General features: G+C 36.4%; 1 protein-coding gene across 2 annotated transcripts in view; it reads right to left on the bottom strand.

The window, feature by feature from the left end:
- Nucleotides 1-7952: 7952 nt before the first annotated feature.
- lrch4 (leucine-rich repeats and calponin homology (CH) domain containing 4) overlaps nucleotides 7953-16824 on the bottom strand; it is a 41536-nt gene continuing 32664 nt past the window's right edge. Inside the window, exons 14-18 of one of the 2 annotated variants that reach the window (XM_065289024.2) lie at nucleotides 15756-15851; nucleotides 15513-15610; nucleotides 15284-15421; nucleotides 15075-15152; nucleotides 7953-8335 (exon numbers count right to left, since the gene is read on the bottom strand). In XM_065289024.2, the coding sequence (XP_065145096.1) occupies nucleotides 8171-8335; nucleotides 15075-15152; nucleotides 15284-15421; nucleotides 15513-15610; nucleotides 15756-15851 (575 nt within the window). In that variant the 3' untranslated portion in view covers nucleotides 7953-8170. Of the gene's footprint in view, nucleotides 8336-11201; nucleotides 13450-15074; nucleotides 15153-15283; nucleotides 15422-15512; nucleotides 15611-15755; nucleotides 15852-16824 lie in introns of those variants that run through there. The other variant, XM_065289023.2, reaches the window with a different exon arrangement.

The raw sequence follows: 16824 nt of genomic DNA, 5'->3' as shown, positions 1-16824 counted from the left end.
AATACTTAATATATAAATGTATAATTGTAAGAAAAAATATATATGCTTGTGCATATTTATATATACATAAACGCACACATATATGATGTAAACAAAAACTTTTATTCCGCCATCGATTAATCACGATTAATCGTTATACATCCCTAATCGCAGACCTTCTGCGGTTGTTATCTGGGAATAACAAACCTGTAAATGTTGCGACTGGCCAAGCATTTCAACGTGCCGTGTAATTATGTTTAAAAAAATTTTTTAGCAAGTGTTACAACAAGCTATCTGTCTGTTACAATCAACCCCACCATGAAGTAGGCTGTGACATCAATTTTAATTTTATCAATCTAGGGTGTTATTTTGTAGCAGAGATGTGTTTTGCTTGTGTGAAAATATGATAAACCTAAATCATTGTATAAATGATTGAGCCAAACCCAAAATTTAGGATAAGTTGCCCCCCCCCATTAAATGTCTAACCATGCTGTGAAAATTACTCAAATTATGCACCTATTCTTGAGAGTGTCAAGTACTGTTTGACTGCCGTATACACTCTCAAAAACAAAGGTGCTAAAAAGGGTTGTTCACCTTTCGGTCAATGTTTTTTAGAATAATTGAATTCATTTTACTTGCCATTTCATTTCATCTACAAAGAACATTTTGTGCAAAAAACTTTGTTCTCTGCATCTTAAAATGTCTTTATTGAACCACATAACCTGACAAAGTACATTTAAGGAACTTTATTTTTAAGAGTGTACTCACAGAGTCTTTCAAAACATTGATTAACAGATGCAGTCAGTGCTGATAAGCCTTTTTCTGTTGAAATTGCACTGAACTTGACTCAAATGATGCACAAATGAATGCACAAGAACAGAAAAATCCATAAGATGTTTGGTTCAAGTGTCTTTCTTTTAACCATTTGTACTGAGGGATCTTTCCATATAACCTTTGTCCAATGAAGCTGCAGAGCGGAGTAGTGAGAGGTCATTCAATAAAGTCTAATCTAACCAAGTTAAGGACAATGGGACAAACCTGCACTGGAACATAACGCAGTGGCATTCAATTTAACAGAACTGAACAGGATGCAAAAATGTTAAACAAATTACAGCAAAGAGATATAAATAATATCATTACATACTGGGTCAGACAAGGAAATGGACAAGTAAATGAGTATAAATGCTTATAAATTTGTAAATGCCTATTACATCAGCTCACAGGCAGAGTATTTGGCTCTGATTTTAATTACACGTGTCAGGGAATAAAACATCCACAATATCAATGATTCAAACTTGGGTTATATTTAATTTTTAAATACTGATCCATATCTCTTACTACTGTTTTAAATACTACACATTCAACTCGAGACCAAAACCTTCAATTACACCATCATCAAGTTGAAGTTCAGCGGCACCATGCCAGCAAAAGGGCAGTGTTAGTTATAGGTCTGAGCACTGTGTTATCCACTGTTGTTCAGGTGAGTCTGGGAGGTGCAGTGCACTCCATATTAAAGATGCACTTTGAAGAAAGTGCATCTCATTAATAATTGATGCATGCTGCCTGTAATCATTCTGGTATGTTTAACACAGTACAGATCAGCTTTTGGAGCACCGTTTGAGATTGAATGTAAAATAGCCTGCTGTTACCGCTGTTCCTTTGGTGGCACATGTAAATGCATATTCTTTTGAAACCAAAAGCTTAAAACAAGAAACAGTTTGCCCTTTTAGAAACGTAAGATCTACTGCTCAAAGCGCAAGCGTGACAGGATATGATTGATCTCAATAGCTGGTTTTTGTTCTTTGCAGCTTCAGAATCAAACCTTTAATCCTTTGGATAGCAGCTCAGATATGTCACTTCTGAGGATCAGCCTCCTCCAGAGCTTCTGCAACAAAAGGTAATTTCTACCATGATTCCTCTTCCAGGCTGCAGGGTGACTATACTTCCATCTTAAAAACGGTTTAAGAATATAGATGTTCTGTAGCTTTGTCAACCAGCGCGGCAAAGTTGTAAAATATTTAGGCACTTAAATGTTAAGAAGTTGCAACCTCTCAAGAACAGCATAACAAAATCTTTTAGGCCATTTTGAACTATGCAGTTTCTACACTGTAAAACAAATCCCTTGTTGCACTTAAATTTTTAAGTTTAATCAACTTGAATTTACAATTCATTTCAACTTTTTAAACTAGTGATGAGTTGCTACAAATATAAAAATAAAGTTAAACTAGTTTAAGCTAATTCAACTTAATTTTTATAATACATACAAACCTATTAGACCACCGGTCTATTTGACTCGAAGACCATCCAGCATCATGAAGTGCTTTAATGCCGACTCTTATTTTCAGAGAGTTCAACATTTCACAGTTTCATCTCAACCTCATTGTTAACCCCTAGAAATAAGGTTGTGTGCTTTGACAGCGACTAAAAAATACAGTAAGGGTGTAAATTAGTAAAAGGGTGCACATGGGGCCCCACACATGGAATTGTGTTGCGCTCCCGTATCACTAAATCCACCCCTGCAGGAGTCAGGAATGTCAAATTGAATTCACCTTTTTTATACCCTAAACTTCAGAAATCAGAAATGATTCAAGCCTAACTTTCACCTATTAAAATTTATTTTCCTATTAAAGGTGCTCTAAGCGAATTGACACGTTTTAGACCATAAATCATTTTTTGTTACATACAGCAAACATCTCCTCACTATCTGCTTGCTGCCTGTCCGCTGATCAAACTGTAAAAAACCGCGATCTCTGTAGACAGCCCAGGCTTCACAAACGGCAATAACAACACAGTGGCCGAACCTACAAACAGAAACCATAACAAAGTTTACCAGCCAATATACGACAAGAAGGATTTGGGGGTGGGGGTTGGGCGCGTTCATGAAAGCATGGAAGGGAGGGGGAGGGGGAGGAGTTAGCTACACTCCGTCTGTTTGAAAACAATTCAAATGTCTCGCAGATTCGCTTAGAACGCCTTTAAGGACTACATGTAAATGGCTCTAATTAGGCATCTAAATTATAATAATGATGTGCTTTGCTATTTCTCCTGTCTTTTTCATTGTAAAACAGTAAATAAAAAATTAATCAATAACAACAATTATATTTTAGCATACTACTGCTACTGTAGAAATACTACTGTGACTAAAGTGCTTAGACATTACTGGTGGATTAAGCATTACAGAAACATAAAATATTATTTTGCCAAATACTAATATTGTTAGTTTAGTGGCACAAACCTTACGTTGGGTGGGGGTCAAATAAATATAACCCTGCCTGTAAAAACCATGCCTAAGTCAGACAATTCAATTTTGAGATAACAAGCATCAAAGTTTGATTTCAGCCATTAATTGTAATCTTTGACATGACCTTACTCAATCAAAATGAAAGATATCAAGGTTATATTTTCACAGAATGTTTTTTTACATGAACTTGATGATTTTATGTAGAAACAGTACATTTTAAGATCAAGGCCGAGTTATTACAGAAGGTCAGACATTTTTAACATTTTCAAAAAATTCCTGTGTGACTGTTTAACAGTATGACTGCACCGGGGGAAAGCATTTATTTATGATTACTTTTTATTATATCAATTTGTGTTCATTTAAAAGAAAACACCACTGTTTTTCAAAATTTTAACATGTTCTTACCTCAAATTAGACAGATTAATACATACCTATATGTTTTCAATGTGTGCACTTCAGGGTGTCATGAATTTGTTAGCATTAAGCTTAGCCCAATTTATTCCTTATGATCCAAACAGGAATTTTACTATGTTCTTACCTTAACTTAAACAAATTAATACATACCTGTCTTTTTTCAATGCGTGCACTTGATCTTTATACAGCGCGTCGTGAATGTGTTAGCATTTAGCCTAGCCACATTCATTTCTTAGGATCCAAACAGGAATGAATTTAGAAGCCACCAAACACTTATGTGTTTTCCCTTTTTAAAGTATTTAAGTATGGTGGTGCAAAATAAAACGTGGCAAGTTTTTAAGCAGATGGCTCTTCCGCCATACAATATAGTTCTAATTTTATCCGCTTAAAAAATCACCACGTTTTATTTTGTGCCACCATACTTAGTTGTGTAACTACTCATGTAACAGTCTTTAAATAGGGAAAACATGGAAGTGTTTGGAGCCATAGAAAGAATGGGGCTAGGCTAAATGCTAACACTTTCACAACGCGCTGTACATAATATTGAAAAACAGTGGTGTTTTCCTTTAAATCTAATGCTTTTTCATGGGCAGTAATAGTAAAAACAATCTGATAAACATTTAGAAAAAGTGGCAACTCGATTTTTCTATAGTGAAAAACAAGAAGTTTTTTTTCTGCAGAGAATCGTAAGTTACCAGCTGCCTGCCTGAGACTAAGTATAAAAACATATGGTATAAAAATAGCACTGGAATGGATCGTTTTTATGCCACTTATTAATAGTGCCTTGAAGAACGCAATGTGACTCAGATACACTGAGAAGAAAACTTTGCTTTTAAGGTACCCTAAAATAACTTTGACAAGAAGCAGGCATGGCATTGCATTTGAAGGCATGGTTAAAAATAATTTATACGCTCTGAGTTTTTTTGTTAATGTTCTGAGAAGAAAGACATTTTTAGGATATTTAAATATGCTTGTGTAAAACGCAACACTGTATGCCAACACATCCCACTGTGAGGTCAAGTTGATTGTGAATGTAGAGTAATGATGCGTGGATGTTCAGCTATCTCTGGCCTAAATAGTTTTTGCAGTCATTGGAATTTAATCCATGCCAAACTATATAAGGAAACATTTCAATATCAAAAACACAAAACATAAAACATAACATAAAACATAACACAATTTTCCACATTCATCATTACTGTCAACTTTCCCAGGTTAACTCTGTTTACATGTACACTGTTAGAAATGATGGACAATATATGTACCTCAGCTGTCACTGGGGCAGTACCCTTTAAAAAGGTCCTGGTACCATTAGATACTGATATGTATGCATTTGATACCAATTTGCATTTTTAAAATACTGTAACTTTGAGATACTAAGTTATCTTTAGTAGGGATATGTGGTACCTCTGAGGTATTACTATTAAAGCAACACTATGTAGTTTCCATGTAACAATGACTTACAGCTCCCCCATGTGGTTGAAGAGTGCAACAGTGCCTGGTATCAGACACTCTTCTGCAGGCAGGGGGAGGGGCGGGGCTGTGTGCTCTACCCTCCACTGCCACTTTCAGAGTGTGCTTGTAGCAGCTAGGAGGCTGCTCAGGTTGCAGCAACAGTACAATTTGTCCAGTTAAAAGTTGTTCTATCACTGAAATAATTTTAGAGACATTATTTAAAGGTAAAAAACTACATAACTCTTTAGGTACAAAGGTGTCCTGTTTGAAAGGCTACAGCCCCATTGACAGCTAGGGTACATATTTTGACCGTTTTGTCGGACAGTGCATTTAAAAAAATTACTTTATGTTGTTGTTCATCATTCCTAGTTTCAAATAGCTTCAAGTTTACTCTTACTTGTAAACATGGCATTGTAGACTAAACTTATTGTTAGCTCCTAGACAAAAGGTTACATTACAGGTCTCATTTGTTGATGTCAATTTGGATAAAAGCATCTGCTAAATAAATAAATGTGACCCTGCCTGTGAAATCCAGGCTAAAGTTTCATTATGCCATTATGATATTGTTTGGTTTTCAATCATTGATTTTTACATTGATTTTAATCTTTGACATGGCCTTACCCCGTCAATATGAAATATATCAACATTATATTCACAGAATGTTCTTTACATTATCCAGGATGATTTATTTTTGTACAAAACAATAAAATACAAAAAAAATGACTTTAGATAGATTTTCACAGGCATGATCACAATTGTAAACGTAAAAAACAATGACAGCGCAACTGCAACTGTTTAGATTCACTATAAAAGTAAAACACCACCAATTTTCAATATTTTACTATGTGTGTTCTTACCTCAACTTAGACGAGTTAATACATACCTATCTTTTTTCAATGAGTGCACTTTTAATCTTTGTACAGCGCTTCATGAATGTGTTAGCATTTAGCCTAGCCCCATTCATTCCTATGGCTTCAAACAGAAATGAATTTAGAAGCCACTAAACACTTCTATGTTTTCACTATTTAAAGACTGTTACATGAGTAGTTACACAATGGCACAAAACAAAACTTTTGTTTGTAGCAATAGGAATGAATGGGGCTAGGCTAAATGCTAACACATTCAAGAAGCGCTGTACAAAGATTAAAAGTGCACGCAATGAAATAAGAGGGATGTATTAATTCATCCAAGTCAGGGCTCAAAATTAACTTTTTATGTGGTAGCACTGGTGCTTCCAACTTTAAAGAGTTAGGAGCACCAGCAAAAATTTAGGCGCACCCATCCCAAAATTTTAAAGCACCACAACTACAATGTATATGTTAATAGATTTATCACATCCACATATTCACACATCCTATGGCCAGCATTTGAAATGTGGTCTTCTATTTTAATTAATTAATTTATTTATTTATTTTTGCTGCATAGATTCCTAAAATAATACCCAAATGCTGTTTAAATGGTATAAAAACAATAATCATTTAATAATTACAGCTAACATCATTATGATTACAATAGAAAATCTAGCAAACACCTAAAACACTGATTAATTGTGAGATTGCAAAAGTGACCTAGAAGGCTAATATATATTGGTATTAATAACTGCATTACCAGGATGCTATTACTCCTAAATAGTTTTAAAAAATACAACAAAAACATACCATTAGCATTGTCATATTCCACGTCAACATGGACCACAGGGATGTTTGTCAGATGTCCATTCACCAGCGCATGCGCACATACACTATCAAACACCCTTTGACAGACAGGTCAGTGTCTCCGTCCATATTGTACACATTTGTCACGACACTTCTTGTTTTTTTGGCACTTTCAGTAGTAACATTGGCTGTAGTTGGCTCGCGGTTCGTTTTTTCACATTTTCGCGCTTCACGTACCAACGTAGCACGGCAACAAGGAATAATTGACGCTCAAATTAGCCAATCTGTAGTCTTCATTAAACGCAAGAACTTAATGGTGAAATTTGATTGGTTATGTAACGTTGGAGAGAAGAGAACCCGGGACAGCAGCACGCAGCATCACAATCGAAATCAAGTCGCACCACAACACAATGGGCAGTTGCACAAATTCTCCCAAATATATATTTAAGGTCGCACAGATTACGTTTCAGTCGCATATGCAACCAAAATAGTCGCAATTTCGAGCCCTGCAAGTTGAGGTATAAACAATAAAATATAGAAAAACTGTGGTGTTTTCCTTTAAAGCTATTTTAGTTTTTCTATCTTATCTTTTGCAAATATCTTGGCCAAAATGAAGATTTACTTAAATAAATCCATGGAGAAATCCAAAGAATTCCAATTAATTCAAAAACATTTAGTCTATTCCCAACTGTTTAGATTAATTTTCTTTAAATCCCGATTAAAATTAAAAAGTTTAAAAGCATATTGATGCTCTGACTCAAAATCCTTAACAAATTAAAGAGCTCATTACACATACAGTATATCTATTAATGAGGATCTAAGAAGCGTGGTGGGATGTTTGTATTGCTAAATAAAGGCACAGTGGCAGAGCAATATGGAGACACAGTGTTAGTCCAGCACTCCAAATGTGCGCCACGAAATGTCACAATCAAAGCCCATGAGCCGTTGCGAGCTTATCACAGGATTACGGCATATCCACACATTGTCGCCTTTGCTGCTCTGCAAGAGTAATTACCTGTGAAAAACCAATTAAATTTGCATTGTAATAAAGACGAGATTACAAACGTAATTAATTTTCAATTATGAAGAAGCACCAGCAAAATCATTATACGGGAACTGCCAACTTACCCGAGTAAGGAGGCTCATTATGGCAACATCATGCAAACAATGTGCATCACATTATTGACAAATATCCAACAGACATCAAGTTCAAACTCAAGTTACTTTATTGTGCTTCATTTCCTTTGTTTTATTCTTAATTGGCGATACAGTAGATGCACACAATTTCCTGACAAAAATGGGTCATTTACATAAAATCCTCTATACAGGCAATATAAAACATAATTTCTACCAACAGTGACAGCTTTTGTACCTTTATTTCTGACAGTGTATGAAATGTGCTGTAAATATTCATAACTTGATAATACTAGGAGGTGGCGTCTTGATTTTGATTTGTGGATTGAGCTAAGGGCTCTTGACGGGATGAGCGCCGGGAACCTGAAGCAGGAATCTCCAAAAGTGCCTGAACGGTCTGAGAGATTCGTGTCAGTCCCTCCTCCTCCAAAATCAGCTGGGGGGGACAAAGTATATCCTGGTGGGGTTTGGTGAGAGAAGAAGACAGATTTAGTATCACTGTAAGTCTGCCTATCCAAAGGACAAGTAAACCAATAAAACAGGCAGTAAAAGCAATAAAAACATGGAGTAAACAAACTGCCCCAGGAAAATTTTTCACTCCAAAGACCCTAAAAATCCACAAATATACATTTTTGTGACAGAATGCCATTTTTTGGTCCTAGCAAGTCAACTAAGCAGCAAGGCTTGAATATAAAACGGTTGGCATGCACATAAGGATCCACGTCCTTGACATTAACAAGTCTAAAGTATAATCCATCTGTCATGCAAGATCCTTCAAGACCTAAACATATAGGTATAGATTGAATGCATCTATACAAAAGTGGCACTAGAGAGGACACTTTACCCAAGCAAACATCAGCTCAGACACAGGAAGGGCAAAGCAATGCATGCCGCACAACACTCGATCTCAAAATCATTCCTTTGAATTGCGACCTTCATAACAGAGCAACAGTGTTTATTAAGACACCGTCTCTCAGCGAAGCAGCCATGCAGTTACAGCTCTTTATAGGGAGGACGTCTTTTTATCCTCAAGTTCAGCTTACTGTAGCAAGCAAACACTTCACCATCTTGAAAATCCATCATGCATTCCAATTATTATGTTCAGTCAACCTTAACAATAAGTATAGATTACGGGTGAGTTGTATTTGATCCTGTATACTATACTATAAAACAGTGGTCTCCAACATAGTTGCCCGCAAGGAGTCTGAAAGTCGCCAGCAAAATCACATTTTTAAATTACTTTAAAAAAAGGTTGGCATCTTTTATGTATGTTAACATTTTAAACGATGATTATTGAACAAATGATGCATATATGATTAACATTAAATAAAATCAAGTTTTGAGTAGCCCTCCAGATTATTTTATCCATTGTGGTAGCCGTTGCTCACAAAAAGGTTGGAGACCTCTGCTATAGAGTATATAGCAGATATGCACTACTCACCATTACTGTAGCATGATAAAAGCATGATGTTTATTTAACTAAGAACGTTGGACATGCAAAGTACTTTGTAATGTAAAATGAGCATATGCAAGTTAAATTAAATAAATGATTAAATATAATAAATAGACCATCTTGCTATGACAGTACAGCAAATAATTGCTGGATTATACCCTGCCTGATGCATATGCAGATACCCAAAATTAACCATGGTTTTACTATAGTAAAAAAAACATGGTCACTGTAGTAAAACCATGGTTTTGCTTATAATCAATACATAAAAATGCTTACTACACTTTTACCACAAAAAATTGTTAATTTCATGACTCGAACATTCAAAATAAAGCACTTACAAGGAAAAATATGTAGTGATAATAAAACAATGATCTATTTTAAATGTGCATTATGTTTACAAATACTTTCAGATGTCAACAGATTTAATGGCAGTGTTGCGTATTAACAGAGTGAAAACCTGATGATCGATGATAGCCGGGCGTTATTTGAGATTTTCCCAAAGGGCATCCCACGTGCTTCATTAAAAGCAAGAAAACCTGACCTTTTATGCACGCGATGTCATTAGCCATCTACAAATAGCTCAGAATCTTAAATATTCCTTTATTAATTTTATGTCATTTTAAAGGGTTCATATCACGAAACTCTGACTTTTTCCATGTTTAAGTGCTATAATTAGGTCCCCAGTGCTTCTATCAACCTAGAAAATGTGAAAAAGATCAATCCAGTATTTTAGTTTTGATAAATCATTCTCTGCAAAAATAGGTCATTGAAATTTGTCTCCCTTGTGATGTAAGAAGGGGATAATACCACCCCTTAATCTGCACTTAACAACCACAACACTGCCATTTTAAGGATTCCCACGGGTACTTAAAATCCTTGAAAGTTTGTGAATCTGGGGGGAAAAAATTCAAGGCCCTGGGAAGTTTTTGAAAATATACATAGGTGCTTGAATCTATTTTATGCAAGAAGTGCTAAAGCTAAATGCTTGAAATGCTTATATCTTCTGTATGCGAATGTTGATTCATACCAAAATGCTCTTTTGCATAGTTGTGTTTGACACATGAAAACGTCTCGGGTTACGTATGTAACTGTTGTTCCCTGAGAAGGGAACGAGGCGCTGCGTCTCCCTTGCCATACTTCCTGCGTCCCTGTAACGCCGTCTTTGGCTATCTTTCAGATAGCGATATACTTCCTGTCTCCCACATCACCCTGTCTTTGTCATTAAGCCTCACCATTGGTTGAATTTGATATACACATTCAGACGCACTTACTGGAGGCGTCCCCAAAGTGTCACTGCAGTGACGCAGCGCAAGTTCCCTCGAAAGGGAACTGTAACAATGTATCTTAAAAGGTAACAGGATGTTACCTTGCCCTCACTTAAAATGTGTCCCAACATTTAGTCCTTGAATTTGAGGGTATTGGACCTGGAAAGTCCTTGAAAGGTCTTTGAATTTAAAGTTAACTAAGGTGTGGGAGCCCTGTATTTAGTGCAGAGATCAACAAATTTGCATTTAAAAGGACACATCCAATGGCACATTTTTGCTTACACCTACAAAGTGTCAATTTTAACATGCTATAATAAAGTATCTATATGGGGGTACTCTGAGGACACCCAAGATTTATTTTACATCTTAAAAAGTCTTGTGAAATGTCCCCTTTAACTTTGTTTGGAAGGTTTAAGGTTTTGCACATTTTACATATTGAATAAATAAAATTCACACAACCCCTTAAAGGTCAACACTTACCTTTTGACCAGGAGCACAAAATAGTTGAGCTACACAGTTGAGCTGACATGAGGATTTCATCCTCAACAGAGAAAGACAAAAACTTAATCATAAGCATTTGACAAAAGCACACGTAAAGCAGCAAATAACAGGGTTTGTTTTTTTAATAATTTCTTTACAGTCAAACAAAATCTTTATATCAATATAAACTTCTTAAATACACAGTATTTTATAAATATTACAAAATACATTTGTGTCTTCCATTAGGTTACACTAAGTAACACGTGGACGGAAACATTCATGAAGCTATTCTGCCCACTAAACTCTCAGTCTCATGTAGTGTATTTATCAGAAAGAGGGTAGAATCAGTCCTGTAAAAGCTTTTTGATGCACATGTACTGTATTGTATCAGCAAAGCATCCTTATTTCATATGCATGAGACCACTAATGGCACACAGTGTCCTTCAAGCCATTGTGAGGTGACTGAGCAATCCTTGACGTGAAGTCTGTCACCTGTATTGTATTATTTTATAAAGTGGTCTTTAAAAATGCAATTATGATTAGCTTTAGCACTGATAAACAATAAACATCTTAACTTACAACAAACCCCCTTAAAACATGTTTAAGACATCCTAGCGTACAGAACTGTGTGGTAACACAACCAGTTAAATCATATTCCCTATCCTTTTTTTCCTCTCTCTCTCTCTCTTTCCCTCTCCTCTTATCGTTCTCTCCAGATGAGAGGTTGCTTGTTAGTAAACTGTCTGCAAAGCTCCTAAATCACATTAAGTAGGCACAGGACACAAAAGCAACATCAACATCTAGCAACGGGGAAGCTGGTGCATATGGCACATTACACAAGTACAAAAACACTATGGTCACATTTAGTGTCACGAAACGACAGCTAAAAGAGGCGTTTCATCTTCAATACATTTGTATTTTTTTTAATTGCATATTTGTAATTTGGTAATGTCTGTTTATCCCTTTTGTAACTACAATAGCTGTAGCGAATGTGAATATTTAAATGCAATTGTCCTTGTTGGCCAGCGTTCAGTTATAGTGGTCTGATTCATCTCTGACCATGCAAGCTTTTTTGCATTGTGTAAGCCAATTACTCTGGCCAAAATGTGCTCAACAAAGACCATGTTTCCCCAATGCAGACTTGGCAGAACAAAAGAAGCAAACATAAATAAAACAATAAATTATATGGAACAGTTTGTATACAAGAATTATATTAAGTTGCTCTTAAGAAAATCAAAACAAACATTTAACAAAAAACGTAACACAGCTTTGAATCATATTAGTACCGTACAAAAGTGGTGGGGCGGTTTTGTAACAGCACTGCCATCTGGTGATCACAGTCGACGAGACAAAGATGCTAAACAGCGCTCTCAACCCCTGACCCTCATCCGTTAGATGTGCGAATTAAACAAAATACAGTTTACAAGTACCATCACCACACTGTTAACATGTTTCCTGGATGCCGTAAGCTGCTGTGGGTGTATGGAAAGGCTGGAGACTGGAGTGAACCTATTAGCTTTTTGTCCTGCGGAGGCACTTTGACTATTCAGAGCCCTAGATTCTCAAGGGAAAAACGTGGGGAGTTTGTGCCAGTGCTTAAAACTCTAAAGATAAAAATACACCAGTCCTGCTAAAAGGCATACAAATCTATCCCATTATTAACAGCGATGCTAAGGCAATCATGTGGAAAAGCCCTTCATAACGTGGAAACCATGCATGTGTCCAGTTAAAAGTCTGAAGACCACCGGCAAGCTGTTTATAAGCAAATTCAGGTGTGCGGGGGGACTCGCAATATCGCACAGCAGCAGTCATCATACACATAGATATTTCAGTAATATAACCATATCTAGAACAATGTGTTTCCCGAACTGACATCATAAGTGTTAACATGTAACCTGAACAGCATTATGGGTAATGAGCTTGCTCTTATATGCCGCATATGGCTCTTATAGGATAGTTGTGTGCATGGCTGGGTTCTTTCATCGTTTTATAGGTTAAATGTGAAGTGCATGCGAAGATTATTTGTGTCTAGCGGCCACTAAGAGAGGATTTTGGTTAAAAGTCTCATCGGCTATGTGCGTAACAGCGTACACAGTACATAGATGATGGACTTTAATACCCATATAGAGCTTAATACTCATCCACACATAACTATGCTATAATGCTGCAGTATAACAAATAGAGCAAAGCCATGAGTATAGAATAGAAGAGCAGGAAGCCAGTGGAGAAGGGGGAGGAAGGAGACGCAGAGGTGCTGTTCTTGTCCTCTTCCACCTCCTCATCTCCTCCTGTTTTTGCCAGGAGCGCCTTTACACAGCGGTGTACAGCGGGCAGCTTACTGCACAGGATATCAGACGCTAAACACAACTCCATCTGAGAGAGAGAGACAGAGCGAGAGAGATGCACAAAGATGGACAATGCAAAGAAAACAAACATAGATGTTTGGACATGTTTGGACAAAGAGAAAGCAGGATAATACAAAAACAGAGCAAACTAAGCTTAAAGCAAACAAACTTGGAAAAACAATTTGAGGCATTAAAGTAAGGCATTCACAAACAAGTGGATAGGGGGAATTTTCTTACTTACAAACAGCTTAGACAACGTGACTCAAGAAAGAAAATCATTTAGAAGATTAGGGCTCGGACAAATAGCAAAAAACTATGAAATTATATGATACGCTTGTGAGCGTTTGACAGGAGCCGCATTTAATTTGTAGTGTGCGAGTATTAAACAAAAATAATACCTGGTACTATCCACCTTATTCTTGACGTAAATGTGGGCGCCGCCATCTTTGAGCTCATATGGGTAAAACTTCCGGTGAGCCACTACAGCTAATGGTAGTCCTATGGTGAGGGATACGAGTCTGCCGTTTTGACTGGCATTTTAATGCTTATTATGAAATCCAGGAAGACCGGCATAACTTGTGCAGTTAGGGGTTGGAATAATAGCTGATACAAACAAAGTAAATCTCTACAAACCATTTGTATAAACTATAATACACGCACAAGAACTGAATGTGTATGTGGCGCACGTGCATCTATTAACTGTATCCACACATCCATCCAGTAAAACCTTTCATAGAAACTGACAGTCAACAATAAATATTATAATATTATGCTGATAAAAATATGCTGATTTAGCTGGTTTATTTATTCTGCTACTATATATACTCATTATTACAAAAATTTGATTACAGTACAAAATATTTATACTATACGACATAAACGGCTTATTAGTTAATGTTTATATTAGTTTGTGATGTGTTTGCACGTAACGTTACTTTTGTTACGTTTTAAATTATTTTTTTAAAATAAGCAAATAATTTCATAAGCTCATGTCTTATATACTACATAATAATTTTCCATAAAACGAAAACAATACTGAAAACATGTAATAGTAGTTTAATATGTTTATTATGGTTTGTTTAAATAACTTACAATGTGTTGAATGAGAAGCAAGTTACTGCTGCTGTCGGATCGCGTGAAGCTTGATGTGTCGCCATAAAAACTCAAAAAAGTCGATTACAAATTGCCGTTTAAAAAAAACTCACACTAGGGACAGTCGTGACATTTTAAACCATCACCTGAAAAGGTTAAAATCAAGAAGTCTCTGTATATTCCATGTATTAAACACTCGACTGACTGTCCTATTGTAGAGATACTGGTATGTCTCTGTGCTTTTATATTTGCGCATTGAAGACCCCCCCCCAGAGGAACAACATAAAACTATTAAACATATATCTTCATGTGATGTATCAGGAAATTTCATCCTCACACTGGCTCATACATGAAATTATGACCGTAATCATCATGGAAAAAGCCGTTTCTGGTTCAGTGACAGTACCCGCCGGAAGTCGTGCCCATAATTTGCGCAAAGCGTCATGGGGCGTAGGAATAGTGTGGATAGATTTTTTCAAAAACTGCTATTGTTACTTTTCATTTTAGTATTCAAGGTACTGTTGACAATCCTATAAAAGAAGAAATATGTTGAGTGTTTACCTCAGGAACTCCCAGTCTACGACACGCAGCAATGAAGTTTTCGACATTAAGGCGACACTTGGCAGCACTCAGTTTTGGCTAAAAAGATAAGAAACTTAACATTAGAAAATATTTCAGTTGTAACTGTGCTGACCTGGAATCAGTTTTCTTTAAAACCCTTCACAGATAATGTTCCAGGTATTTTATGTGAGAGTCAAGGATAAGCTCACCACTGCCGGTGAAGGGATGTGGATGATTGACACGGAGCGAGGTCGCACGTGATTGGCCAGCTGGCAGAGAACCGTGCCGTTGGACAACGCCTCTCCTAGATCTTCAGGCAGGGTGATCTTCAGGCGCGACTCCAGAGACTTAGAAAGTCAAATTGTGGTGAGTGCAGAGTAGAGTTTAGGTTATAAAACTTGGAAAATGGAGTGAAGAGTATAATGGTTGCTGGTTTACCTTGCGTAGCTGCAGAACGTCTGTTCTCTCTTCTCGTGGGGATTTGAGCGTGGAGCGAGATTCACTACGGCCAGATTCAGCCAAACTGTTTCCTAATCCTGAGACCAGTAGCAAAATGTATAACATACACATTTTGAGTAAATTAGGATCATATAAATCCCATACTCGTGTGTGTGTGTGTGTGTGTGTGTGTGTGTGTGTGTGTGTGTGTGTGTGTGTGTGTGTGTGTGTGTGTGTGTGTACCTGTCTTGACGTTGCAACGTGAAGATGTGCGGAATAAGAAGCTGTTGGGTTTGGGAGCAGAACCCGTAGGTGAACAGGGCTTCACAGATGATGCGTCTGGAATGCAACATGAACAAAATACTCAATCAAAATTTACCCTACAGCCATCTTAAAGCACAATTTAGCTTGTACTGTTATGATTTATTGGTGCATACTATTCCAAACACAAAAAACCTTAAGTCTTGTTATTTTTAATCAAAATGTAAAAATGTACTCTTGCTTCGAAAATGACTTTCCTTTTCGACTGAGTTCACAAATACCCTTTTTCATCGCCTTACCCCCCCTCCATCACTTTTGTATGTAACAATTTTAACAATCCAATCTTTCTCAAAAATTGTTTAGAAAGGAGAGGCGGCATACTAGGCTTTATATTTTAAATGTCTATATTAATTACACATTGTGAATGTATGTTTATTTTTTGCAAAAGCATTCACTTTTTAAACACTGCACAATGGGGACATCTGCTGGTTAGTCTTTTGTAAATGCAATAGAAAACTTTAGATAAAAATCCACTTTTTGATTGCTAACATAAAACGTCTATTTGTTTTAAATAGTGCATAAAAATAGCATTGTTTTGAAATTGTGCAAGATCACAACCACTAAACCAGCCTCTCTAACCCAAAGTTTATAGCTTTGACCACTAGGCAGGTTAAATACAGATATCTAAAATCACTGACTGCAGATTAGGCATATGGGCCAATATGATATTTTGGCGGTATGATAACCTTAAAGGAATATTCAATTTTCTTAAAAGAAAAATCCAGATAATTGACTCCCCACCATGTCATCCAAAACGTTGATGTCTTTCTTTGTTCAGTCGAGAAGAAATTATGTTTTTTGAGGAAAACATTGCAGGATTTTTCTCATTTTAATGGACTTTAATAGAGCCCAACATTTAATACTTAACTCAACACTTAACAGTTTTTTTCAACGAAGTTTCAAAGGTCTATAAATGATCCCAAACGAGGCATTAGGGTCTTATCTAGCAAAACGATTGTCATTTTTGACAATAAAAATAACAAATATACAC

Source organism: Paramisgurnus dabryanus, chromosome 2 (genome assembly GCF_030506205.2).
Source record: "Paramisgurnus dabryanus chromosome 2, PD_genome_1.1, whole genome shotgun sequence".
In the NCBI taxonomy this organism is placed as follows: domain Eukaryota; kingdom Metazoa; phylum Chordata; class Actinopteri; order Cypriniformes; family Cobitidae; genus Paramisgurnus; species Paramisgurnus dabryanus.
Note: the sequence above shows the minus strand (reverse complement) of the source record. Positions and strands in the feature narration are given on the sequence as shown.